Source organism: Ursus maritimus, unplaced genomic scaffold (genome assembly GCF_017311325.1).
Source record: "Ursus maritimus isolate PB19 unplaced genomic scaffold, ASM1731132v1 scaffold_16, whole genome shotgun sequence".
Classification (NCBI taxonomy): domain Eukaryota; kingdom Metazoa; phylum Chordata; class Mammalia; order Carnivora; family Ursidae; genus Ursus; species Ursus maritimus.
Genome location: NW_024424008.1, coordinates 12,066,747 through 12,089,520, shown reverse-complemented (window position 1 = coordinate 12,089,520; position 22,774 = coordinate 12,066,747). Strand labels below are relative to the sequence as shown.

At 38.9% G+C, this 22,774-nt stretch overlaps 1 protein-coding gene across 2 annotated transcripts; it reads left to right on the top strand.

The window, feature by feature from the left end:
• On the top strand, positions 1-19,304 carry CLNS1A (chloride nucleotide-sensitive channel 1A). 2 transcript variants are annotated; one of them, XM_008707379.2, is made up of 7 exons: positions 3-216; positions 5,495-5,631; positions 10,601-10,699; positions 11,646-11,753; positions 13,071-13,244; positions 15,564-15,653; positions 18,533-19,304. In XM_008707379.2, exons 1-6 carry the CDS (start codon positions 92-94, stop codon positions 15,629-15,631), a joined length of 711 nt encoding a protein of 236 aa, XP_008705601.2. In that variant the 5' UTR covers positions 3-91; the 3' UTR covers positions 15,632-15,653; positions 18,533-19,304. The 2 variants fall into 2 exon arrangements, with proteins under 2 accessions (XP_040486834.1, XP_008705601.2); XM_040630900.1 differs by lacking the exon at positions 13,071-13,244 and having other exon boundaries at positions 1-216.
• Positions 19,305-22,774: the final 3,470 nt, after the last annotated feature.

The window sequence follows — 22,774 nt, the reverse complement described above, 5'->3', positions numbered from 1 at the left end:
TGCCACCGCTTCCGGGGCGGGGCGAGGCTTGCAGCTGGGGTTGCAGTGCTTCGGCTCCCTCCCGGCCTCTGTCTCCGCGCTCACTGCTGCAATGAGCTTCCTCAAAAGTTTCCCGCCGCCGGGCTCGGCTGAGGGGCTCCGGCAGCAGCAGCCGGAGACCGAGGCTGTGCTGAACGGCAAGGGCCTCGGCACCGGCACACTTTACATCGCTGAGAGGTAGGCAGGTCCCTGTACCCCAGTGCCGGCTTCCTGCGCGCTGCCTTCCTCCTGCTGGCGCGGGCTGAGTGGCGGGGCGGGGGCGAGACCGCGACCTCGGGGGCTGCTGCGAGGCCGAGCGCGCGTGCTCCGGGTCGCCTCGGGGAGGCCTCTGCTGGGGCCAAGACTCGATTGTTCCCGTGTCCTTCTCCTCCCGAGTCTTCCTCTTTCTTTTCACACGGAGTTCTCTCATTGATTATGCTTTTTACCTGCCTGTTTTCCCGACGTCTGGTGCGTGCGTCGCTCTTTACTCAAGGCTTCGTTTCAAGGTTTTGAGCTTCCAGCCCCTGAGTGAGAATCATCGATGTGCCTGTCTTTACTGTAAAAAGGTGCGGGAGGTGTTGCCCTGGGCAAAATATGTAAGTTTAGCGCGGATTGTGGAGGATTTTAAAAGTTTGGCCAAGAAGTATGGCTTTTTTTCTGTGGGTGTGGATGAAGAGAGGAACATCCTCAGCCCCACGCAAGCTGAGGTCATATCCAGGGGGACCAGACTCCCATTTCTCCGTTCGCATTTCTGACTCCCATTTTCATTCCTAGAAGGGCTTGCCCTTTTATTTGGCCACCTGGAGCCCTGTACATTTACAGTAAGACAGACGCGTCTCAAATATCGTAGTTGTAGGGCTGAGGTCCCTCTCATCCAGCCAACAATGACACAATGAATCCTTCCCATCCTTGAAATTTGTCTGACTTCTGCTGCTGCATCGCTTTAGTCTACAGCCAGGGAATTTTCTCTCCTTTTAAGAACTCATGTGATTGCATTGGACCCACACAGAATATTCAGGATGATCTCTACATTTTGTTGTTAACTGATTAGTAACCTTCATTAATTATACAGGTTTTCTCTTGCCCTGTAACAATATATTCACAGGCTTGGCACCGGGAGTTGAAGGTTCTGGGGGAAGCAAATTTTTGCCTACCACAGAGGGCACGAAAAAAATGTAGAGAACCCTTGGTTTGAGGGAAATCTAAACATTGAGCAGAGCTTAGGGTTTTGACCAGTCACTGAGATAGGAAATATAGATGGGAGTAAAAGCAAGTTTGGGGTGAGGTGCAGATAATGAGTTTGGTCAGGACATGTGTGATTAGTTGGACACAAGAGTGTATCTTGGGAGAGTAGTATTAAAGATAGAGATTAGGAGATCATTAGTGTAAGGGTTAGCATATACTCACGGGGATGGGTTAGATAATCCCAAAAGCGAAGAGGGCCAAAACATATCTATAGTAAGAGGTAGGTTATGGAAGAAGAGACTTGAGAACAGACAAGAGGGAGAGGCAGTCAAAATATGAACAGCATCTGTTGGGTAATGACAAGGAGATCTTTAATGATCTTGGGAGAGCAATTTCTTCTAAGTGGTGGAGAGTGCAGCACAGATAGTCCCTACACCATCCCTTTTTCTCCATGACTTCTCTGTATATTGACACTGTCTATAATATAACTCCTGTTTGGGGAAGGAAGACAAGGCCCTATGCTTGTCTTTTCATTTTGAAAAACTTCAAACCTAAAGAAAAATTTCAAGTGTTGTTAATTAATACACATAGACAAAGATTCATCAGTTATTAATATTTTACCACATTTATCTTTTTTCTGAGTTTTGAGAGCTGTGGACATGTTGTCACTTCATCCGTAAATACTTTTGCAAACATCTCCTAAGAACAAGGACATTGTCCTGTATAATCACAATACAGTTATCGCACTGAAGAAATACAACTCCTTTTAAGGTTTAAATGTTTAAAAAAATTTCATTTCAGCTTTTCACTAAGAAATCTCTTACCTTCTTCAAGAAAATATTTTTGTAAAATACACATACAAAAAAGAATTTACATTACATATGGATGATTTAAAGAATTATAATTCAACCAACCCCTGTATGTCCACCAGCTAGGTTAAGAATAGAATATTATGAGTACCATGGACACCTATATTCATCACTCTTTACTCTTTGTTAGCATTACCTCCTTTGTCTCTTTCCACTTTTCTTTCCCCCAAGCATTTCCAGGTCTTGATAGAATCAAGGCCTCCACGAACTGTAGGTTTCCTAGAGGATATGACAAATGAGGATTAACGGCCAGGTGAATGAGGTAGGGCTAAGGGGAAACATTCTATTTAGAAGAGACAGGATGCTCAGAGGCAAGGATGAGAAACAATATTGTGTGCCAGGATATATAATATACACGCACCATCTTCATCTGAGAGAATGAGTGGGAAAGAGTGGAAAAATAAAGCTGGAGGAGAGAGCCGTGTTCCATGAGCTTGGGTTATTGCCCAAAGGCTTTGAGAAAATCACTTTAGGATTTTAGGCAAAGAGGGATAGGGTCTGATTTAATTTAAGGTGGTTTCTCAGATGTGTGTTGAGAGATACAGAACTCTTAGGCTTATTTTCAAAGTTGAGTTTTCATTTCATTACCCAGGTAAATGGATCAGAGGCATGAATCATTCAAAATAGATCATTTGAAATGGATAAGGTAGGTAATTAAATTATATTTTATATCTTAAGCCAAAGTTAATTTTAAACCAAATAATTAAGCCAACCCAAATTCAAAACCTCTTCTCTCTATCCTGTTATCCTGTTTTTCACCTCATGCCAGGAATAAGGTACAATGATCATACTTGTTCAGAACCATTAGAAATTAGCAAAACTTACTGTCTAATTGTTTTTCCCTTTTGTGATTCATGGCTTCTTTGGGTTGGGTATAGTTAATTAGATATTTTGGTTTGGGAGGGCTTTTCTTCTAGAATATGTGAAAAATGAATAAGAACATAGCGATTAGAGTAAATGTTGCTTTTGAGTGGAACTTGCTTCTGTTCTGTAGAGTGCATATCCATGTCCATGTATAAGGAACTACAGAGCAATTATTATGTGCATTTTAAAGTAAAGACCATAGGGGCGCCTTGGTGGTTCAGTCGGTTAAATGCTCAACTCTTTTTTTTTTTTTTAAAGATTTTATTTATTTATTTGACAGAGAGAGAGACAGCCAGCGAGAGAGGGAACACAAGCAGGGGGAGTGGGAGAGAAAGAAGCAGGCTCCCAGTGGAGGAGCCTGTTGCAGGGCTCGATCCCATTACGCCGGGATCACGCCCTGAGCCAAAGGCAGACGCTTAACGACTGAGCCACCCAGGCGCCCCAAATGCGCAACTCTTGATTTGATTTCGGCTTAGGTCACGATTTTGGGATTGTGAGATAAAGTCTGATCGAGCTCAGCGGGGAGTCTGCTTGGGATTCTCTTTCTCCCACTCCCCTCCCCTCTAGCTCTCTCAAATAAGTAAATAAAGACCATAATTTGATAGGCACTGAGTCCATTTTATATTTCACTTTTTCCATCTTCTAATTGAGTCATTAAAGTTTTGTGACTCTCGATATTTTAAATCATTTTGGACACCCAAATTTGGACTGTTACTTTCTGAATTGTGATAATGCTGGGACATTTTTGAGGTGAGAAAAAGGAGTTTATTTGCTTAAAATAATAGAGTTTTAGTAAAGGACTGGCAGTACTTCTTTGATATGTGAGCACTATTTCATCTCCACATTAAGAAGAAAGCAGTAGACAGGAAAGGCACATACAGCACACACAATCTAATTGCAATAATAAAATCTATTTCTTTGGAACTAATGGGGTGATTCATTCTGGAAAATCATTTGTAGAGCTTTTACCTCTTTAAGCTTCTTAAGATTTATCACTTTAAGCCTCCCAGGTTTTCTTTTTCTTTTTTTAATAAACATGTTGAATGGAAATCCTTGCAAATGACAGTGCATCTTTTCTTGCTTTTGCTTTTTCAGTGTACAAGTCATTGCATTTTAGCATGTTTACAGAGTTGTGCAATTTTCACCACAATCTAATTCTGCCTTTGCTTTGATAAGTGAGGGTTATATGTTATATACACTTAATTGTATTCTCAGACATGGATTTTCTTTAGGGGGACTGAGATGTCAAGTTCAACCTCCCTTTACATTGAATGTGAATGATCTCAGACTGCTGGGCTATCATTGTTCTTACCCAAGGGAGTCCTAGGTTCATTATTATATTTGTTTTTGCTTGGTTAGAAATAAGAAAACCAGGCTTGTTAAAATTGTATAAAAAGTAGAATGATATGGGGGTGTTATTGCATTAATTTCTTTTTTAAAATAAAAGCTTTATTGAGATAATTCACATAGTATACAATTCACTGGTTGTTAGTCTATTTGCAGAGCTGTGCAACCATCACAATTGATTTTAGAGTATTTTCATGACCCCAAAAGAAACTGGCACTCATTAGCAGTTAATCTCTATTTCTCTCCAGCCCTATGCAGCCACTATATTGCATTAACTTTTATCCCATTAACATTTTTTTTGTGTGGTCTCTTAAGGATCTTACTGCTACTTTTTTTTTTCTTGTTAACTGGTGCAGTTCCAGATGGGTGAAGTATTGCCAAAAAATTAGCCATCCTTTACTCAGAACTCAACATACTGTTTTCGGTGATATGTTTCCTTTATTATACCAATACAATATTTGCATTTGGCCACTTTCAAGGGAAAACTAGATGTTGCTTATTTGTGGCTTTCTTTTAAAGCTGCAGAATAAATGAAAGACTTCATAAAGTCTTTCAGTGGGATAAGTATTGTCTAACTTGTGGTAAGTATGATTACAGCCATTTCATGTGTATGTCATTTAATGTAGGATTTGTGGAGAAATTAGTGACTCCCAAGTGTTTACTGCATACTTACATGCTGAGCACTATGCTAGTGGTTCTGAAGAATGTGAGATAAAAGAACATGACAGGTTCTGTCGAGTAGCTCGTATTCTGTCCGGGTACATATGAGATTCATTACCACAGAGTCAAGTGCTCAATGGCCTGTTACTGTGCATAAGTGCAGTTCAGAGAAAGAAGAGATCATTATGGACTGGAGTAACTGGAGGGAGGGCTCAAGGAGGAGCTGGGACTTACCAGTTGAGGAATTGCAAAAGCAAGGCACCTGAAGACCTTCAAGAACCACCATGAAAGGCTTAGAAACACATGTGACTTAAGAAATTGCATTTCAAACTTTTTTGAATTTTTAGCTAGAGGAGAAGAGAACTTAACAGAATTGGTTTTAAAGAAAGTCANTTCCTGCTGCTGAATTTTAATATTTTTGGAATATTTCTAAACACTAAGCTTGAATTTATTCACATGCATAAAAGTGTCCCAAGCTGAACCTTTATAAACTTTAGAATTGAATTGAGATTTAATTTCTTAAAATAATCTACCTTATATATGTTTTTCAGCCGCCTGTCTTGGTTAGATGGCTCTGGATTAGGATTCTCACTGGAATATCCCACCATTAGCTTGCATGCGGTGTCCAGGGACCTAAATGCGTATCCACGAGAGCATTTGTATGTTATGGTGAATGCCAAATTTGGAGGTATGTATGGTGTAATTTAATCTTGAGCTTCCTTCAGTGGAATATTACATATATTTAAAAAGCAGTCTTCGATCATAAAGTAATATTCAAGCCCTTGACCTATAGAAATATAAACCATTTTGGATAATAGTTTATTTTTTTATTTTTATTTTTTTATAGGTGAAGAGAAGACTTTTTTTTTTTTAAGATTTTATTTATTTGACAGAGAGAGAGAGACAGCCAGGGAGAGAGGGAACACAAGCAGGGGGAGTGGGAGAGGAAGAAACAGGCTCCCAGCAGAGGAGCCCGATGTGGGCCTTGATCCTAGAACTCTGGGATCACACCCTGAGCCGAAGGTAGACAGACACTTAATGACTGAGCCACCCAGGCGCCCCTGGTTAATAGTTTATTAAGCAAAATTTCAACTCAGTAAAATATTTTGGACACTGCTTTTTACTTTCTATATATTTGCACTTAGAATTATTCAGTTATTGTGGATTTATATGTCTACTTTTTCCTCTTGCATTGAACTGTTTATTCTTTCTTTTTGTAAAGGCATTTCTATTTGGCATCCTTAGAAGCTTGGATCAGTATACTTTTGCTTCTAAGAGTTTAGTGTAGAACCCGTTTCTTTGTTTCGTTTTATTAGAGAAGTGGTTCTCAGTGGGGGACAGTGTTGTGTGTCCCCCCCCTTTTAGGCAATGACATTTTGATTGTCATGACTGGGGGTAGAGTGCTACTGGCATCTAGTAGTTAGAGGCCAGAGATACTACTTAACATCCCACAAGGCACAGGACAGCCTCCCACAATCAGGAATTACCCAGTCCAAATGTCAGTAGTTCCAAGGTTGAGGAACCCTGTGGTACAAGATTCCCTGGTCTTTTTCTATTGAAATAATTAGAAAGATTCGTAAAAATCTAGTGAAAGTGATGAAAGAAGGAGTAAGAAAGAAAAAAATCCGTTTTGGGGGTTGTTGACAATGGGTTGTGAGAAACAAGTTAGGCACAAAATTAAAACTTGTGTTTAATTTTTGTAAGTGCAACTAAATGAGAAGTTTTTCCTGTATTGTGTTAGTTTAATATGCTCAACTTTTGTACAAATGCAGAACTTTGTAACTGAAAGGACAATTTGTTACACTTTTACTGAACTTATGTTTTTAAAATAATGGGTTGCCTTTCTCTGAAATAGTGTATAAGAGACAGTCCCATGAGTTTGCCTATTAAGCTATTGCTCCTTCAATTTAGGATTTTAATATGGTTTCAGATATAAGAAGACCACTTATAATTAGTGTGACATTAATTATTTCATAACTTTTAGGGCTTTTGGCAAGCCCTGTCTCATCAGCCTTGCCTGATTCAGTTATCTAAAAATATTTTTGTTATAAGATTTTGAACACTTGCCATTGGAAAAAGTGCAAAGATAGATAAAAATCTAGTGAAGTTTGAAAGAGAAGTTAAGGAAAAGAAAAAGCTGTTGGCCTTGGGTTGTAGTAAGACTTCCAAATGAGGAGGTATTGGGCACAAAGTTCACTTTCCAAGTAAGCGCAACTATGATTTTATAAGCAAGATTATTATATTTCATGTTTAGTTTAAGCCATTCATTCATCCACAGACTAGCAAAAATTTAGAGGTGACCTTGCCAGTCATTCCCAAATCCTGGTGTGAAAGGCCCATAAATAGTGGAGAGCATTAGCTGTGGGCAAAGGTGTATGTCAGAAAATTAGCCTCAGTAAAGCTAGCTAAGTAGAAAAACACACTGAATAAGAAGACTGTCATTAACTTGGTAAGCAAGTTATTTTCATCTCTCTGAGCCTCAGTCTCATCCAGAAAAATGAGGGGATTGTAGCAGTCTTTAGTTTTTAAACCTGGCTGCACAGTAGAAACACCTGGGGAGCTTGTTAAAAATGCAGATACCAGGAGTCCCAACCTAGGCAATAAGGATTCAGTAGGTTTGGGATAGGTATTTTAAATGTTTGCTCTATAAGATTATTTTCTTGAAATTGATGGGACTATGATTAATCCTTCCTTACTAAACTAAGTTGGATTTCAATATCTTACTAAAAAGTAGAATCCTCCTGGGTCACATTTATGTAGTAGTTCTGTTCCATTTATGTGGGATTCAACTCTTCTCATAAGTTACACATGCTTGGATCCTGTTTTCCCAGCCTTTGTTCCTCTCATCCTGATTCTCCAGACTCCAGATGTTTTTTTCTCCTTGGGTTACCTCCATAAACCTCATTAAAGTGGACTTTCAGCTTAAAGTTGAGGATACTAGATTATTTTTGAAATAACTAAAAATGTATTCCCACCGTGAAAATTTAGAAAGGTTTAGTGACTGAAAATACGGCAGATCTAGCATGAGATGATGAGCGTTCATCATGGTTGTGTTTTTTTCTTAATTGCAAAAATACTGTATTGCATTTATATTTCTTGCCTTAGATTCCTGAGGATATAAAACAAATTGTTATAATTGTTATTTCTAGGGAGAACTAGAGTGGGAGGGACTTACTTTTTCCTTGGAATACATCTACACTCCTTCAATTATTTTTGTAGCAGCATGTATTACTTTTATAACATAAAAAGTGGTGTTCATTCAGTTATAGAATAATAGTTACAATGTATCATTTTTTTAAAACACTGAAAAAGTTTGGTAATACCATAATGTATTCAATTCAGCTGTTTAGAGTTATTTAGAATTCTGCAGTATTTTTGTATTATTTCACTTGTTTACAGAGGACAGTATAACAGTGTAACAATATAACAGCAACAGGACAGAAAAAGTCCTATGAAATCTGTGATTTAAAACTGTTAACAGTGGGCATTTAAAATTTTTCCTTTTTTGCTTGTCTGTATTTTTTCATTCTACATTCAGCTTATATGACTTAGACAAATAAAAGTTAAAAAAATAAAGCATTTAGATACCCCCTATAATTGATTCCTATATAGAATTGCTGCTTTAAAGGTAGTATTTTTAAAGCTCTTAACATATATTGTCAAATTGCTTTCCAGAAAGTGTGTATCAATTTACAATTTCAGTAATAGTATAAGAATCTTTCTACCTTATTTTCATTTGCATGTAGAATTAAAGTTTTTAAAAAATGGTAACTTTAATATGCTAAACAACATTTAATTTATATTTTTATGTGTTATTTTTTATTTAAATTCAGTTTAGTTAACATATAGTATATTAGTTTCAGGGTAGAATTTAGTGATTCATCAGTTGCATATAACACCCTTAATTTATATTTTTAAGATTATTAGTTTGAACATGTTTTGAGAGTCTATAAGTATTTGTTGACCTGGTTTTTAAATTTTATATGTTATCTATTTTTTCAAGTTTTTTTTTTCTGTAAGATTTTATTTTTAAGTAATTACTATACCTAAGGGCTTGAACTTAGAATTCTGAGAGCAAGAGTCAGTGTGCTGTACCAACTGAGTCAGCCACATGCCCCTACGTGTTTTTTTAAAATTATGAAATAATTCAAACATTGAAAAGTGTAGATTAATAAAACTTTTCATTATTCATTATCTAGCATAAATTCTAACATTTTTTTCATAATTACTCTAGTCTCTTAAAGAAATAAAACTGGGGGCGCCTGGCTCAGTCCGTTAAGTGTCCGACTCTTGATTTCTGCTCAGGTCATGATCTGAGGGTCCAGAGATCGAGCCGTGTGGTGGGCTCTGCGCTCAGCGGGGAATTTGCTTGAGATTCTTTCTGTCCCTCTCCCTGTGCTCCTTCTCCCCACTCGTGCTCTCTCTCTCTTTCTAAAATAAATGAATCAATCTTTAAAAATAAAGAAAACTGTATCAGTACTGTTGAAATCCTTTTCGTACCTTTCCCATTTTGTTGCATACTCTGTCTCCCAAGTTAAGCATTATCCTAAAGGTGATATGTGCCCTTCCCATCTAAGCTTTTAGATTTTTACTGAATATGTACAAATCCATAAGCAATATAATGGTTTTGTTTTGTGTTTAAACTTTTAATATGTAATTGGTATTATTTATATATATTCAGCAATTAGTTTTTTCACTCACATTTTTTAATACATGAGTTTTGATACATATAAATATTTGTTCCTTTTTAACTGCTGTCTGTAAAACATAATATGACCAGGTTACAATCATGTTTCCTTTTTTTTTTTAAAGATGTTATTCATTTATTTGACAGAGAGAGACACAAGAGAGGGAACACAAGCAAGGGGAGTGGGAGAGGGAGAAGCAGGCTTCCCGCTGAGCAGGGAGCCGGACTTGGGGCTCGATCCCAGCATGCTGGGATCATGACTTAAATCGAAGACAAGATGCTTAATGACTGAGCCACCCAGGCACCCCGCCTTTTTTTAAATTAACATTGGTTTCTAAAATTTTCACAAGCACATATAGTACTTCAGTGAACATTTATGTATAAACTCCTTGTGTAGGTAATGTGTACATAGATGAGGCATTGCTGGGTGGTAGGGTATGCATACCTCCAGAGTCGTTGTAGCAGGTCCTACTTCCACCAGCAGCTGTGCTCCTTCTCTTTATTGAACATTTGTAGTTTTTTCTTGCCTACAGACTTTGGTAATTCATCTGTTGGGTCGGCTAACTTCTTATGGGCCTTAGGTTTCTTATCTGTAAATTACTGGTGATAAATCACATCAGTGGTTTACAAACTGCTACTGAACCCTTTGTTTCATGGTGGAAGGTAAGAGAAGCAGATGACAGTGGAACTAGACTTGTTAGAGGCCTGTTTGGCTTTCCTCACCGCCCCCCTAAGACCTCGAAGGGGGCTGGGAATCCCTAAGGCTCAGTAAAGTACAGTGTGACTAGACCAGGGAGGCTGTCCACAGTCTTTTTTAGCTCTAAAATAACCATGTTCTTATAATTTGAAGTAAAAACTATATTGCAGTATTTAGATACATCAATAAGCATCCTTTATGAAATTATTTTAGGCTTCTTTTTTTCCAAAACGAAAAACAGCATTTAAAAAGTTATTTTTATTCCCTTCCTAGAAGAATCAAAAGAATCTGTTGCTGAAGAAGAAGAAGACAGTGATGATGATGTTGAACCTATTGCTGAATTCAGATTCGTGCCTAGTGATAAATCAGCATGTGAGTATTCTGTAGAATTGATTCTTTTCCCTTTACGTACTAAGCTTTCCATCCCCCCATCCCCCCATACACACACACACACACACACACATTTACCTTTACCCTCATTACCTCTGTTCCGTTCCTTTTTCATCATTTTAACATCTGTCATATTGTCGAGGACCAGATACCTATTAATATCGAAGATCGTCAGTGTGGTGAGAGTAGGGGAGACATCATGTTATTTGGTGTGTTTTGTGAATGGAGAGATCTGGTTATCTTTATTGACCTGATGCTGTTGACTTTGAATCTTACCAGATAGAGGGCAAGGGGTCATGGCAATTCCAAAATGGAAGATGCCAGGATAGCTGGAAAAGAGCTCTATCAACTGAAAGGGGCTTTGTCCTGGGGTGCCTGGGTAGCGCAGTCATGAAGCATCTGCCTTCGGCTCAGGGCGTGATCCCGGCGATCTGGGATCGAGCCCCACATCAGGCTCCTCCACTGGGAGCCTGCTTCTTCCTCTCCCACTCCCCCTGCTTGTGTTCCCTCTCTCACTGGCTGTCTCTCTGAAAGAAAGAAAGAAGGAAAGGGAAGGGGGAGGGGGGAGGGGAAGGGAAAGGGAAGGGAAGAAAGAAGGAAGGAAGGTAGAAAGGAAGAAAGAGGCTTTGTCCTGATACCAGCAGTCTGACCAAGACACTGACTCTTTCTCAGAAAATCTAGCCAGGCATGAAGAGATCTCAACATTATCTTAAAATGAACTATTATTATTTTGTGACTTGTCCAGTGCCATCAAGTATTTTTCAAGATTGATTCTCCTTGGAATTTAGCAGGTTTTGTAAATAGTGTGACTCTGGTATATTTCTTGTCTACCCATTGAATTTCTTTGCACTGCTGGTTATATTTATTAAATTTTTACTCTACACGGGCCAGGAAAGAATGTTCATTACGATTTAATTTCCTCGTTCAGTGGAGGCCATGTTCACTGCAATGTGTGAATGCCAGGCTTTGCATCCTGATCCTGAGGATGAAGATTCAGATGATTACGATGGAGAAGAATATGACGTGGAAGCACATGGTTAGTAAAACAGATTGTTTTAAATGTGTGTGTGTTTCATTTTAAGCACTTATTTGTACTAAGGGTATGGATTATAGTTCTTTATATCTCTATTAAATACCCATGTAGTGTGATTATTAATAAAAGTGAATGGCATAATTCATGTCTAAGCCAAAGTGGAAAAATGGATGGACTTTTCAAGCTTGAGGATAAAAAGTAGATATTACTGGGAGCAGAAAATGGATAGAGATAAATGGAAGGGAAGAAAACGATAGATGAGAAAGTGGGTGGTTGGGAGAATCTTTTAAGTTGATGCAGCTGCTCTCAGAGAATAAGCTTTCCCCTCCCCCACTTGAAACTTTTATCATTTACATCTTTACTTAACATAATCCTTCAAACAACTCACTACCAAAGTCATTTTCTCCCCCCCAGAACCATATGTCATTTATCTGAGATTATTTCTCTTTGTCTCCCCCAGACCAGAATACCGTCACTAGCCTGGTAGAGTCTTGTACCTGGAGGTGCCTGCTCTTCTCTTTTCTTTTTCCCACTGTTCTCATGTCCACCTGTCTGGCTGTCCAAAGTCCTTTCCTCCATGTGTACCTACTTCCTGGCCTGATACAAATTTGGTTCTGGAATTCTCCTTTGTATATCTAAATACATTCTCGTTTCCGCTGAGATTTTTGAATGATTTTATTTTTTTATCCTTTTCATATTTTCCAGAATTTTTTTTTTTTTTAAAGATTTTATTTATTTATTTGACAGAGACAGAGACAGCCGGCGAGAGAGGGAACACAAGCAGGGGGAGTGGGAGAGGAAGAAGCAGGCTCCTAGTGGAGGAGCCTGATGTGGGGCTCGATCCCATAACGCCGGGATCACGCCCTGAGCTGAAGGCAGACGCTTAACCGCTGTGCCACCCGGGCGCCCCAAGAATTTCTGAGTTTTTAAAAGGAGCATGTATTTTAATCCAAAAATGCCATCAGTACAAATTAGTATCAAATTAATTTGCACTCACCTGTAAAATTTCCAGCTTGGGATAACATAAGACTTCATGGCCTTAGGAACACCTTCTTTTCCTTCTAGTCCCTGGACATTGATTTTTTGAGAATTGCTATTTACTGGCTCATTATCTTTTGGAATCCCTTCTCATTCTAGAGGGTAGAGACATTTTTTGTGTGTCTTTATTTTCAACAGATGACCTACATCTGTGTATTAAATGAATATTGAAAAATATTTTCCTGGAAGCCTTTTTAAGCTGTACCTTCAGTAAATGCATTATTGATTATCCATGGTTTTCTAATTGCTTTATAATAGCTTAAAAGCATTTTATTTGTTTAGAACAAGGGCAAGGAGACATCCCTACATTTTATACCTATGAAGAAGGATTATCCCATTTAACAGCAGAAGGCCAAGCCACATTGGAGAGATTAGAAGGAATGCTTTCTCAGTCTGTGAGCAGCCAATATAACATGGCTGGAGTCCGGACAGAAGACTCAATAAGAGATTATGAAGGTGAGTATCCTTTCTTTCAGTGTGAGCAGTCAGATGGTCCTTGGGCAACAAGGGAAGTTACGGAGAGATACGTAGGTTCTTTTCAAAACTCTTAAGACAGAAATCTCGGAATTAACTCTTACAGTGTAGGAAGCAAATGTAGAATTACTAGAATGGGAATCCTCATGAAACTTTTTTTTTTTTTTTACTTTCTTCCCTCAACTACAAAAATAGTCTGTTCACAGTCAAAAAATTTTTTAATTTTTCTGTTGCATATCTTTCCAGTCTTCTTGTTTGTTTGCGTATATATATATATATGTGTGTATATATATATGTGTGTATATATATGTGTATATATATATATGTGTATATATATGTGTATATATGTATATATATATGTATATGTGTGTGTGTATATCTATGCTGCTGTTTTTATTTTTAAAATGAATTCCTACATAATTATATGCAAACTAGGATAGTCAGGTGATTAAACGGGCTAGACAGCAAAAGACCTGGGTCTTGTTTTGTGATAAACTTTTGGGCCTTAAGCAAGTGGCTTTCAAATTTGTTTCAGTTGTCTCCACTTTGTAGGCTTCTTTGTAAATATTTCCCCTGTAAGACTGATTTGCTTTTCTGAGTATCCTCTTTCAATCAGAATGTTGAAGTATGCTTTTGACCCAGCCTTTACTTCTTATTCCTTGTTCCAGTGCAATACTAGGTCCCATAGATTTTTTTCGTTTAAATGACTTTCACATTTCCTTGCTATTACTGCTGCTGTCCTTCAATCCTAGGCCTTTGTTTTCTCACACTGGATTTGCAATAATAATTTTTTGCCTCAGTCGTTCCTGCCTCCAGCTCGCTGTGCCATCTTAATCTTCTGAGAACACTCTGTGGTCACCCCTATATAGGGATGTCCCCTCAGTGATTGCCTGATAATCACCGTATAAAGTTCTAACTCTGAAGAGACAACCTTGTTAACTCTGTTAAGTAAGTTATGATTTAAATTAGATGAGAGATCATGGCCTGCATTTGGTAGTGGCAGTGAATGTCAAAAGACTTAACAGACTTGAGAGATGTTTGAGAGAGAGAAGCAACAGAAGTTAGAGATGTGGTAGGGGTTTCTGAATTGAACAGGCGAGAGGATCATTTAGGAAGAATGTTTGGAAAAAGAAACCTTTTTTTTTTTTTAAGTAGGCTCCGTACCTGATTTGGGGCTTGAACTCGCGACCCTGACATCAAGAGTTGCACGCTCTATCAACTAAACCAGTCAGGTGCCCCAACAGAAGCATTTTTTTTTTTTTTTTTTTAAAGATTTTATTTATTTATTCGACAGAGATAGAGACAGCCAGCGAGAGAGGGAACACAAGCAGGGGGAGCGGGAGAGGAAGAAGCAGGCTCATAGCGGAGGAGCCTGATGTGGGGCTGGATCCCATAGCGCCAGGATCACGCCCTGAGCCGAAAGCAGACACTTAACCGCTGTGCCACCCAGGCGTCCCCCAACAGAAGCATTTCTATGTGGAAAGATGATGAGTTAGTTTTAGATACGTTAAATTTATATGCCCTGCTGCATGTCCAGGTGGAGTACTAAGGGGCTCAGACAGAAGCCTGTTGTGGGCTAAAGAGTTAAAGGTGAGTGGGAGGTGCTGAAGTGGAGAAAGCAGCTCTAACCAACTCTTTCCAGAGGGATTTTTTTCTCGTCTCCCCCTACACACACACACACACACACACACTTTTTTCCCCCTTATGAAATGAGAAAAACAGATAAGCAAGAACCTCACTCTACTTAGTTTTTTCTCCAAATTATGTCATTAGCTTTGTGAAGATAGGATTTTTATACCTTAAAAAATAAAAATAATGGGGCACCGGTGGCTCAGCTGATTAAGCGTCTGCCTTTGGCTCAGGTTGTGATCTCTGGGTTCTGGGATCAATCCCCGCATCAGGCTCCGTGCTCAGCGAGAAGTCTGCTTCTCCCTCTTCCTTTACCCCTCCCCTCCGCTCATGCTCTCTTTCTCTCTCAAATAAATAAATAAAATCTTAATAATAATAGTGTCACACGGTAAATACCCAGCACAGTTCTGTGAAGAGTGAACAGTTGATGCTTACTGCATTCAAACCTTCCTTTAGTGTGAGGCTGAGAACTTCTAAAGTAAGTGTTAATGTACAGGTGGCATTTTTCTTTTTTGGTTTCTTCCTTGTTGCTTTTTCAGAGTAGAAAGAAATAGCAACTGTGACCAACAGAGGGTGCCAGCTTCCTTCTGGTTGATGTGCAGGCTGAACCTTTACCTATCTGAAGAGCTCAGTAGACTGTTGCTCAGCAGTTGATTTTTTTTTTTTTTTAAGACGGGATGGAGGTAGACACCACACCAACGGTTGCTGGACAGTTTGAGGATGCAGATGTTGATCACTGAAGATGATTTATGCTGCTGTGGGGTGAGCAGTTGATTTATTCTTCCTTGTTACTGAACTTGAAAATTATGTGAAATAATTTTTATTTTCAGGAGAACTCTGTGTAATTAGCAGTTTGAAAAAATGTTAGTTATCCATTTCTGAAATTATTGAGACTTACGTGGTTTTTTCCCCCTAAGGAATCAAGGTCTGCAAACAGTGATGTTCAGGTTAACATTTGCTGAGCGCTTACCACACGTTAAGCGCTGTCCTAGACATAAGGCAGTGGTAGGCATTGAGGCGTGAGACAATAAGACACACCCATCTTCAGTGAACTCAGGAGGAGGACATTAGCCCATTATTCAGAAATGGGCTCCCTGGTTGGCTCAGGTGGGAGCAGCAGAGCCTGAGATCATGTCCTGCTCTGCTCTTGAGTCACCTTTTCCCACTAGTGTTTGAAACCTTAATACGTTCATTAGAAAACACAAAGCAGAGATTTGCTGCGGGAGGAAATAGAAGTAATTCCAAACTATATCTAAGCCTTTAATTTAATGATAATCTTTTTTTTAAAGATTTTATTTATTTATTTGAGAGAGAGCAAGAGCAGGAGGGGGGGGGTAAAGGAAGAGGGATAACCAGACTTACCGCTGAGCAGGGAGCCCGATGTGGGGTTCAGTCCCAGGGCCCTGGGATCATGACTTGAGCTGAAGGCAGACCATTAACCGACTGAGCCACCCACGCACCCCTAATTTCATCATAATCTTGTATTGGCTTCCCTCCTTCTGAAAATAATGGAGGGACCAAGGTCCTGGGCGCCTTAGTGTTAAGACCAGTTTGCCAAACCTAAGTCCATGCACACTCGTCCAAAAGCTATCATTTCCCAAGTTGCTTCGTTCCTACTTTCTTGATTGACATAAGAGCTCACAGCCAGTTTTCTCTGACAGGTTCTTGTGAGCTTTGTTTAAAGTTTGTCCCTGACTGCTGCATGTTACCCTGAAAAATGAATTGTCCTTTGCGAGCTTGAGTATCTCAACTGTATGTTTGATAATAACTGAAGGTCATGTGGTTAGTTCATACCAGCCAAAGCTCTAGGACTAGTAATCCTAGTTGGCCTTCCTGTATGAGATGTAAAATTTTTACTTTGTTAAAATTGTTGTCCCTCTTTCCCCTCTACAGTGTCCTCCTACTTCTTACCTGGTAGCATTTTCTTGAATACCAGATGTCTTCCAGTATTTGAGATGTTACTTATGGCCAGGTCCTTTATTTTAAAGCATATAGTAATAGTGTAGCAAGATTTATATATTTTGGCTTGACTCTTATAATATTCTGAGTCATCCAGTTGGGTTGTGAGATCCCTCCTTTTTCCAAGTTCCATTTACCTTCCGAATTTTTGCATTGTGAATGTAATATTTCTTACTCTAACCATGAAAAATGATAATGAGGGGTGCCTGGATGGCTCAGTCGTTAGGTGTCTGCCTTCGGCCCAGGGCGTGATCCCAGGGTCCTGGGATCGAGCCCCGCATCTGCTCCCTGCTCCGCTGGGAGCCTAGTTCTTCCTCTCCCACTCCCCCTGCTTGTGTTACCTCTCTCACTGGCTGTCTCTCTCTCTCTCTCTCTCTCTGTCAAATAAATAAATAAATAAATAAAATCTTTATAAAAAAGAAAATGGTAATGAATCTCTGCTTTCCTCTGAGGTGCTGCCAGTGGAACTATCAGAAAATAATCTCTTAGAGTTCTGTAATTTAAATTTCTTCCTTTAAATACTTTTTATTTCCACAGCATTTTTTCTGTCATTGTAGCCATGTAGTCTAAAATCAGCATTGTCTCTTCTGCAATTAGCTAAAATTATGTGTTCGCATTGCTGCAGCTCTCTTAGCTTTAAATTTCAGATCTCACAGTTCAGGTATCAGTACTTCACTATTATACTGTACGGGAAAGCTTTTGGTGCTGACTTAAGTCTTTCTTCCCTTCTTACCAGGTTCTTTATAGCATGTTGACTTTTTCAGTTCAGTAATACTTAGTAACTTTTATTGAAACTGGAAAACATTTTTTTTTTTAAAGATTTTATTTATTTATTCGACAGAGATAGAGACAGCCAGCGAGAGAGGGAACACGAGCAGGGGGAGTGGGAGAGGAAGAAGCAGGCTCATAGCAGAGGAGCCTGATGCGGGGCTCGATCCCATAACTCCGGGATCACGCCCTGAGCCGAAGGCAGACGCTTAACCGCTGTGCCACCCAGGCGCCCCTGGAAAACATTTTTTGATCTTCTGGCTTTCACATATTTCTTCTTGAAAAATAGACTATTCAGAGAGCAAACTCATTTGCTGTGTCACTAATGGTTACAACAAATGAGATGTTACTGCAATTCACTAGTGAGAATTCTTAGGATTCTTCGTAATGTAATTTTATGGTGAAATAATCATAAGATAACCACAGACTTTCTAATGAGCTGATGATTTGTTTTCTATTCATTTTACGCTACAGCTGGAACAGAGAGCTATTTTATTCATAAAGTTTATACAGGTTCTTCATCTGGATAATTGACCCTAATTCCAAACAATGTCTTTAAATTTTTAATCACTTAAAATTGTTTTTGCCTTTAAGGAATGAAGAAGGAATAATTAGAGTGTTCATGCAACCATTAATGATTTCAAGCTAATGGAACTAGGACCTCTCAGTGCACGAGGGGGTGAAGTCAAGGCACAGGAGAGGTGGAATCACAGCTCTACCACATATCGGCTTCTCTGCCTTTGGACTTGACTTCTCTAATCCTCAGTTTCCTCATTTGAAGATGGGGTTGATAAACTACCTGGCAGGATTGTGGCAAAGACTAAGATATATATCTAATTTCTCTGGCACTCTTGACTTGGCATTCAATAAATAACAGCTATTATTATAAACACTGTAAATCTTCTGTTTTTCAGATTCTGCTCGTACCTAGGAAAGAACTTGGTGCCTCTTCTACTGTGGAGTGGGTGTTGATGAAAGTCTTTTTCCTTCTCCAAAATTTACCTGAACCAGTTCTTTTTTGAGACAGACTATACTGAGACAAAAAGTTGTCACCAGCAGAAGAAACTATGACCTTTATTAACAAAGGTGAATTAACTTAACCAAGAGGTATTTGTAGTTCATCATCTACCCCAAAACTTTGCGTGTATAGACACCCTCTGAGTAGGCCTGTAGTTCCTGCCTTCACATATGCAACTTGTGTAACCTGGTAGGCCTCCCGGTGGGGACCCGCAGGCACTTGAAGACGTAGGTAGACTGGATGGGAAGGAGGGAGGCTGAATCTAAGATAAACCCTTTTAGAGCCTAAAGATTCCCTTACCCCTTAAATAGAAAGACAAAGAGATCTCAGAAAAATATTGGCCTCTGCTCATCCTTCACAGGGGTAAGGGTCTTTTTACTGATTTGGGACCCAGATTAATTCATTCAGGCATCTTTAGGGAGCCTCTTGGGAACTATCCTAGCCACATGAAATACCACTAACACTGATGCTTATGACTAGCTTTTACTCCTTTCACCATGTTTCACCAGTCTGTTTTGTTATAACCTCTTAGGTTATATCCTTTAATTTTTAACCTCTTAGGTCGGTTTCCATAACAAGAAGTGAAATTGGGATGAAGTCCTCAGAGTGCTTCAATGATAATTGTTTTGTCTTTGTAATAGTTAACAAATAAATCTAGGTTTTCTATATTATTGTGCTCTCATTCTTGACTAAAACCATTAATGAGAAGAAAAAATATTTTTTTCATTAAGACTGTCAAACAAGAGTCTTACTAGGTTTATTTTTGTTTGACTTTTGTTGAGAATATGAACATGAAATGAGTAAGAAAATGTTAGGGTTTCCGGCAAATTTTTAGTATGGCAAGGATTTAATACATTTCAAGGCATTTCTGCTTCTTCCACTTGGATCAGGAATAATTTCTTACAACTCTCAATTTTTAGTTTTCACAGACACCAGGGTATTTATAAGGCTGATTTATAATTACAGATTTACACTTGAACTTTCTATACCATTATTTGACTTTAAAAATATGGTTAGAAAAGCTATTCAGAATCAGTTGGCTTATTAATGACTAAATTTTAGTTCATGACCACTAAGTCCAGTGTTCTTTTCAGCACTTACACTTGGTTTCTATCATCCTACATGGTAGACTGAAAAAAAGCTGATAGTCCTTTTTCTGACCAGACTCTCAGAAATACTGAATTTGTTAAAATTGGCAACTAAAAGGGCCACTTGGGAATGGAAACTGAACTTGAGTGAGGCCTTCTCTGTATCAGCCATTGTCTTGGGTTCTTTATATACATTACACATGTAATATTCTTAATTGCCTTATGAGGTATAGGTGCTTTTATTATCCCATTTTAGAGATGAGGAAACTAGAGAGAGAGAGATACATAACACTTAAGGTCATATAGATAGTGAGCTGTGATTTTTAAGCCTGTGCTCCAAAACTCCATACAGCCTTACCGTCTAGCAGCAGTAGAAGGGAAGCAAATCCTCTCTTAACTGCAGGATTTAAAACGTTAAAATTTCAGTGGACAGCACAGGAAGTTCCCAGATTTATCTGCTGTCAATCTCAGCAACACTCATTTTCTATCCTAGACATTTACCTCTTCTTCACTAAGCAGTCGGGGTATTCTCATGGGCTAATCCTAGAAATTCTATTTGGGTCCTTTTTTGAAGTCATACAAACTTGTCATCATGACTTTTGGTGAAGTAAATAAAGTGCTCTGATAATATTGAAGAAATGTTGAGGAGATTCTGTGCACTGTTTCCTACAGGCACTGCTGTGGTCAGCTTGGTATTATGGGTAATAAGATGCAGGAGACCAAGCATCTAGTTCTGGCTTGGCAGACAAGGTCCAAACCTCTCTGGACCTGTTTCCTCATCTGTAAAATGAGGCAACTAGACTAAATGACTTTCAAAGATTCAGCTGTAACATTCTATAATAGTCAGTTGTACCGATAACTGAAAAAGTAGAAGGTGGAAAAAAAAAAGATCGGGTCAGACTTCTTAAAAATTAAATTCATAATGCTCAGCCAAGCCAACATTTCATGATTCTATTTGAGCTTAATGTTAGTGTTACTGTAATTGTTTTGTTTCCTATTTCTTGGTGTAGAGGAAATTTAAAGAAAAGCCATGGACATTTCCCCCCATGATGTGAGCCATCTAAAATATCCATAAAAGCTAGTGTTAGTAGTCCTCTGTTCTAAATTCTGTCATTTAAAAAAATGTATTCTCTGGGGCACCTGGCTGGCTTGGTCGGTAGAGCATGTGACTCTTGATCTTGGGGTTGTAAATTTAAGCCCCATGTTGGATGTAGGGGTTACTTAAAATATTTAAAAAATAAGAAAATAAAAAATGTGTTCATTAAAATGATCCCGGTGAGTTTTCTCCTCCCTCAGATCAGTTTGTCAGTTATTAATACTTTTCAAATAAGCTTGTTTAAATCTTTGTACATTATGTATTTTGAAATCTTGTTAGGATCTTTGTCAGTATTGGTAAAGATGAGAGATGATGGTCATGGTATATAGCCCTTCACTTTTAAAAGAAGAGTGTGATTACTCATTTTTCAGAGAGATACTAGATTTTTAAAGATTTTATTTCTTTCCAGAGAACACGAGAGCATTGGTGGGGTGGGGGGTGGTGGCAGAGGAGAGGGGAGGGAGAGAATCTCAAGCAGACTCCAAGCTGAGCGTGGAGCTGGCCGCCGGCCTCAATCCTGTGATTCCAAGATCGCTACCTGAGCCGAAACCAAGAATCGGACTCTCAACCGACTGAGCCACCCAGGTGCCCCTAGATTTTTTTTTAAAAGATTTATTTATTTATTTGAGAGAGTGCAAAAGTGTGAGGAGGGGGAGGCAGAGGGATAGAGAGAATCTCAAGCAGACTCCCCACTGAGTGTGGAGCCTGATGGGGAGCTTGATTTCACGACCCATGAAATCATGACCTAAGCTGAGATCATGACCTAAGCTGAAATCATGAGTTGGACCCTCAACCGAATGAGCTGCCCAGGTGCCTCGATACTAGATATTTTAGAATTATCTGGAGGATTTCAGACAGTATCCTTATTATATAGCTAATTCTTGAGCAAATCCTGTTTGAAAAGTATTTCTAGGATGGATGAATCTGTACCAGGTACCCATCCTCTGTGGCTAATATGAAATAATTCTGAGCAAATCCCTTCTGAGGATTCTAAAAGAATTATTGCCATGCTTCGACAAAGGAGCTGAAACATTTTCACTAGCATCTCACTCTGCTCATATATGCATAAGTAAAACCAGTATGTAATGTGGAGTACTTCATAATTTCAGATGAGAAGTCAGATAAACTTTTGGGAGAGAGTGAACCTAGTCAGAATTTTTGTTATTAACATAAATTTGAGAAGATAAAGGAATATGGGTGCCTGGCTGACTCAGTCAGTGGAGTGCACAACTCTTGATCTTAAGGTTGTGAGTTCAAGCCCCACATTGAATGTAGAGATTACTTAAAAATAAAATCTTAAAAAAAAAAAAGATAAAATAGAGATATATAAACCCAGGAATTAGAAGGCTAAATAACAGTGTATGAAGGCTAATTCTTAGGGCTTTTTAAATTATTACTTTGAAGATTATATGAATCACGAATATACTTAGAACAACAGTGCCTAGGGGCGCCTGGGTGGCACAGCGGTTAAGCCTCTGCCTTCGGCTCAGGGCGTGATCCCGGTGTTATGGGATCGAGCCCCACATCAGGCTCTTCCGCTATGAGCCTGCTTCCTCCTCTCCCACTCCCCCTGCTTGTGTTCCCTCTCTCGCTGGCTGTCTCTATCTCTGTTGAATAAATAAAATCTTAAAAAAAAAAAAAAAAAGAACAACAGTGCCTAAAAAATGGCTCAAAAAAATGTTATTAATAGTTGTAACTAATTGTTTTCATAACAGAAAGCTGCAGATAGTGTTAACTCACACTTAGAATATATCTGAGAAATTAAAATCTGAGCAATTAAAATAGATGTGATGAAATGTATGCATTTTCCTCATGGGACCTTTTGGCCTGCAAGTTTCTATTCCTATTCTACAGACAGGTCCAGTGTACTTGAGTAGCTAGTTTTTAGGCATGCAACGGGTTAGAAAAGGAGAAAGGGGTGGTTGCATCAGCCATATCAATAGCAGCAGTAAAT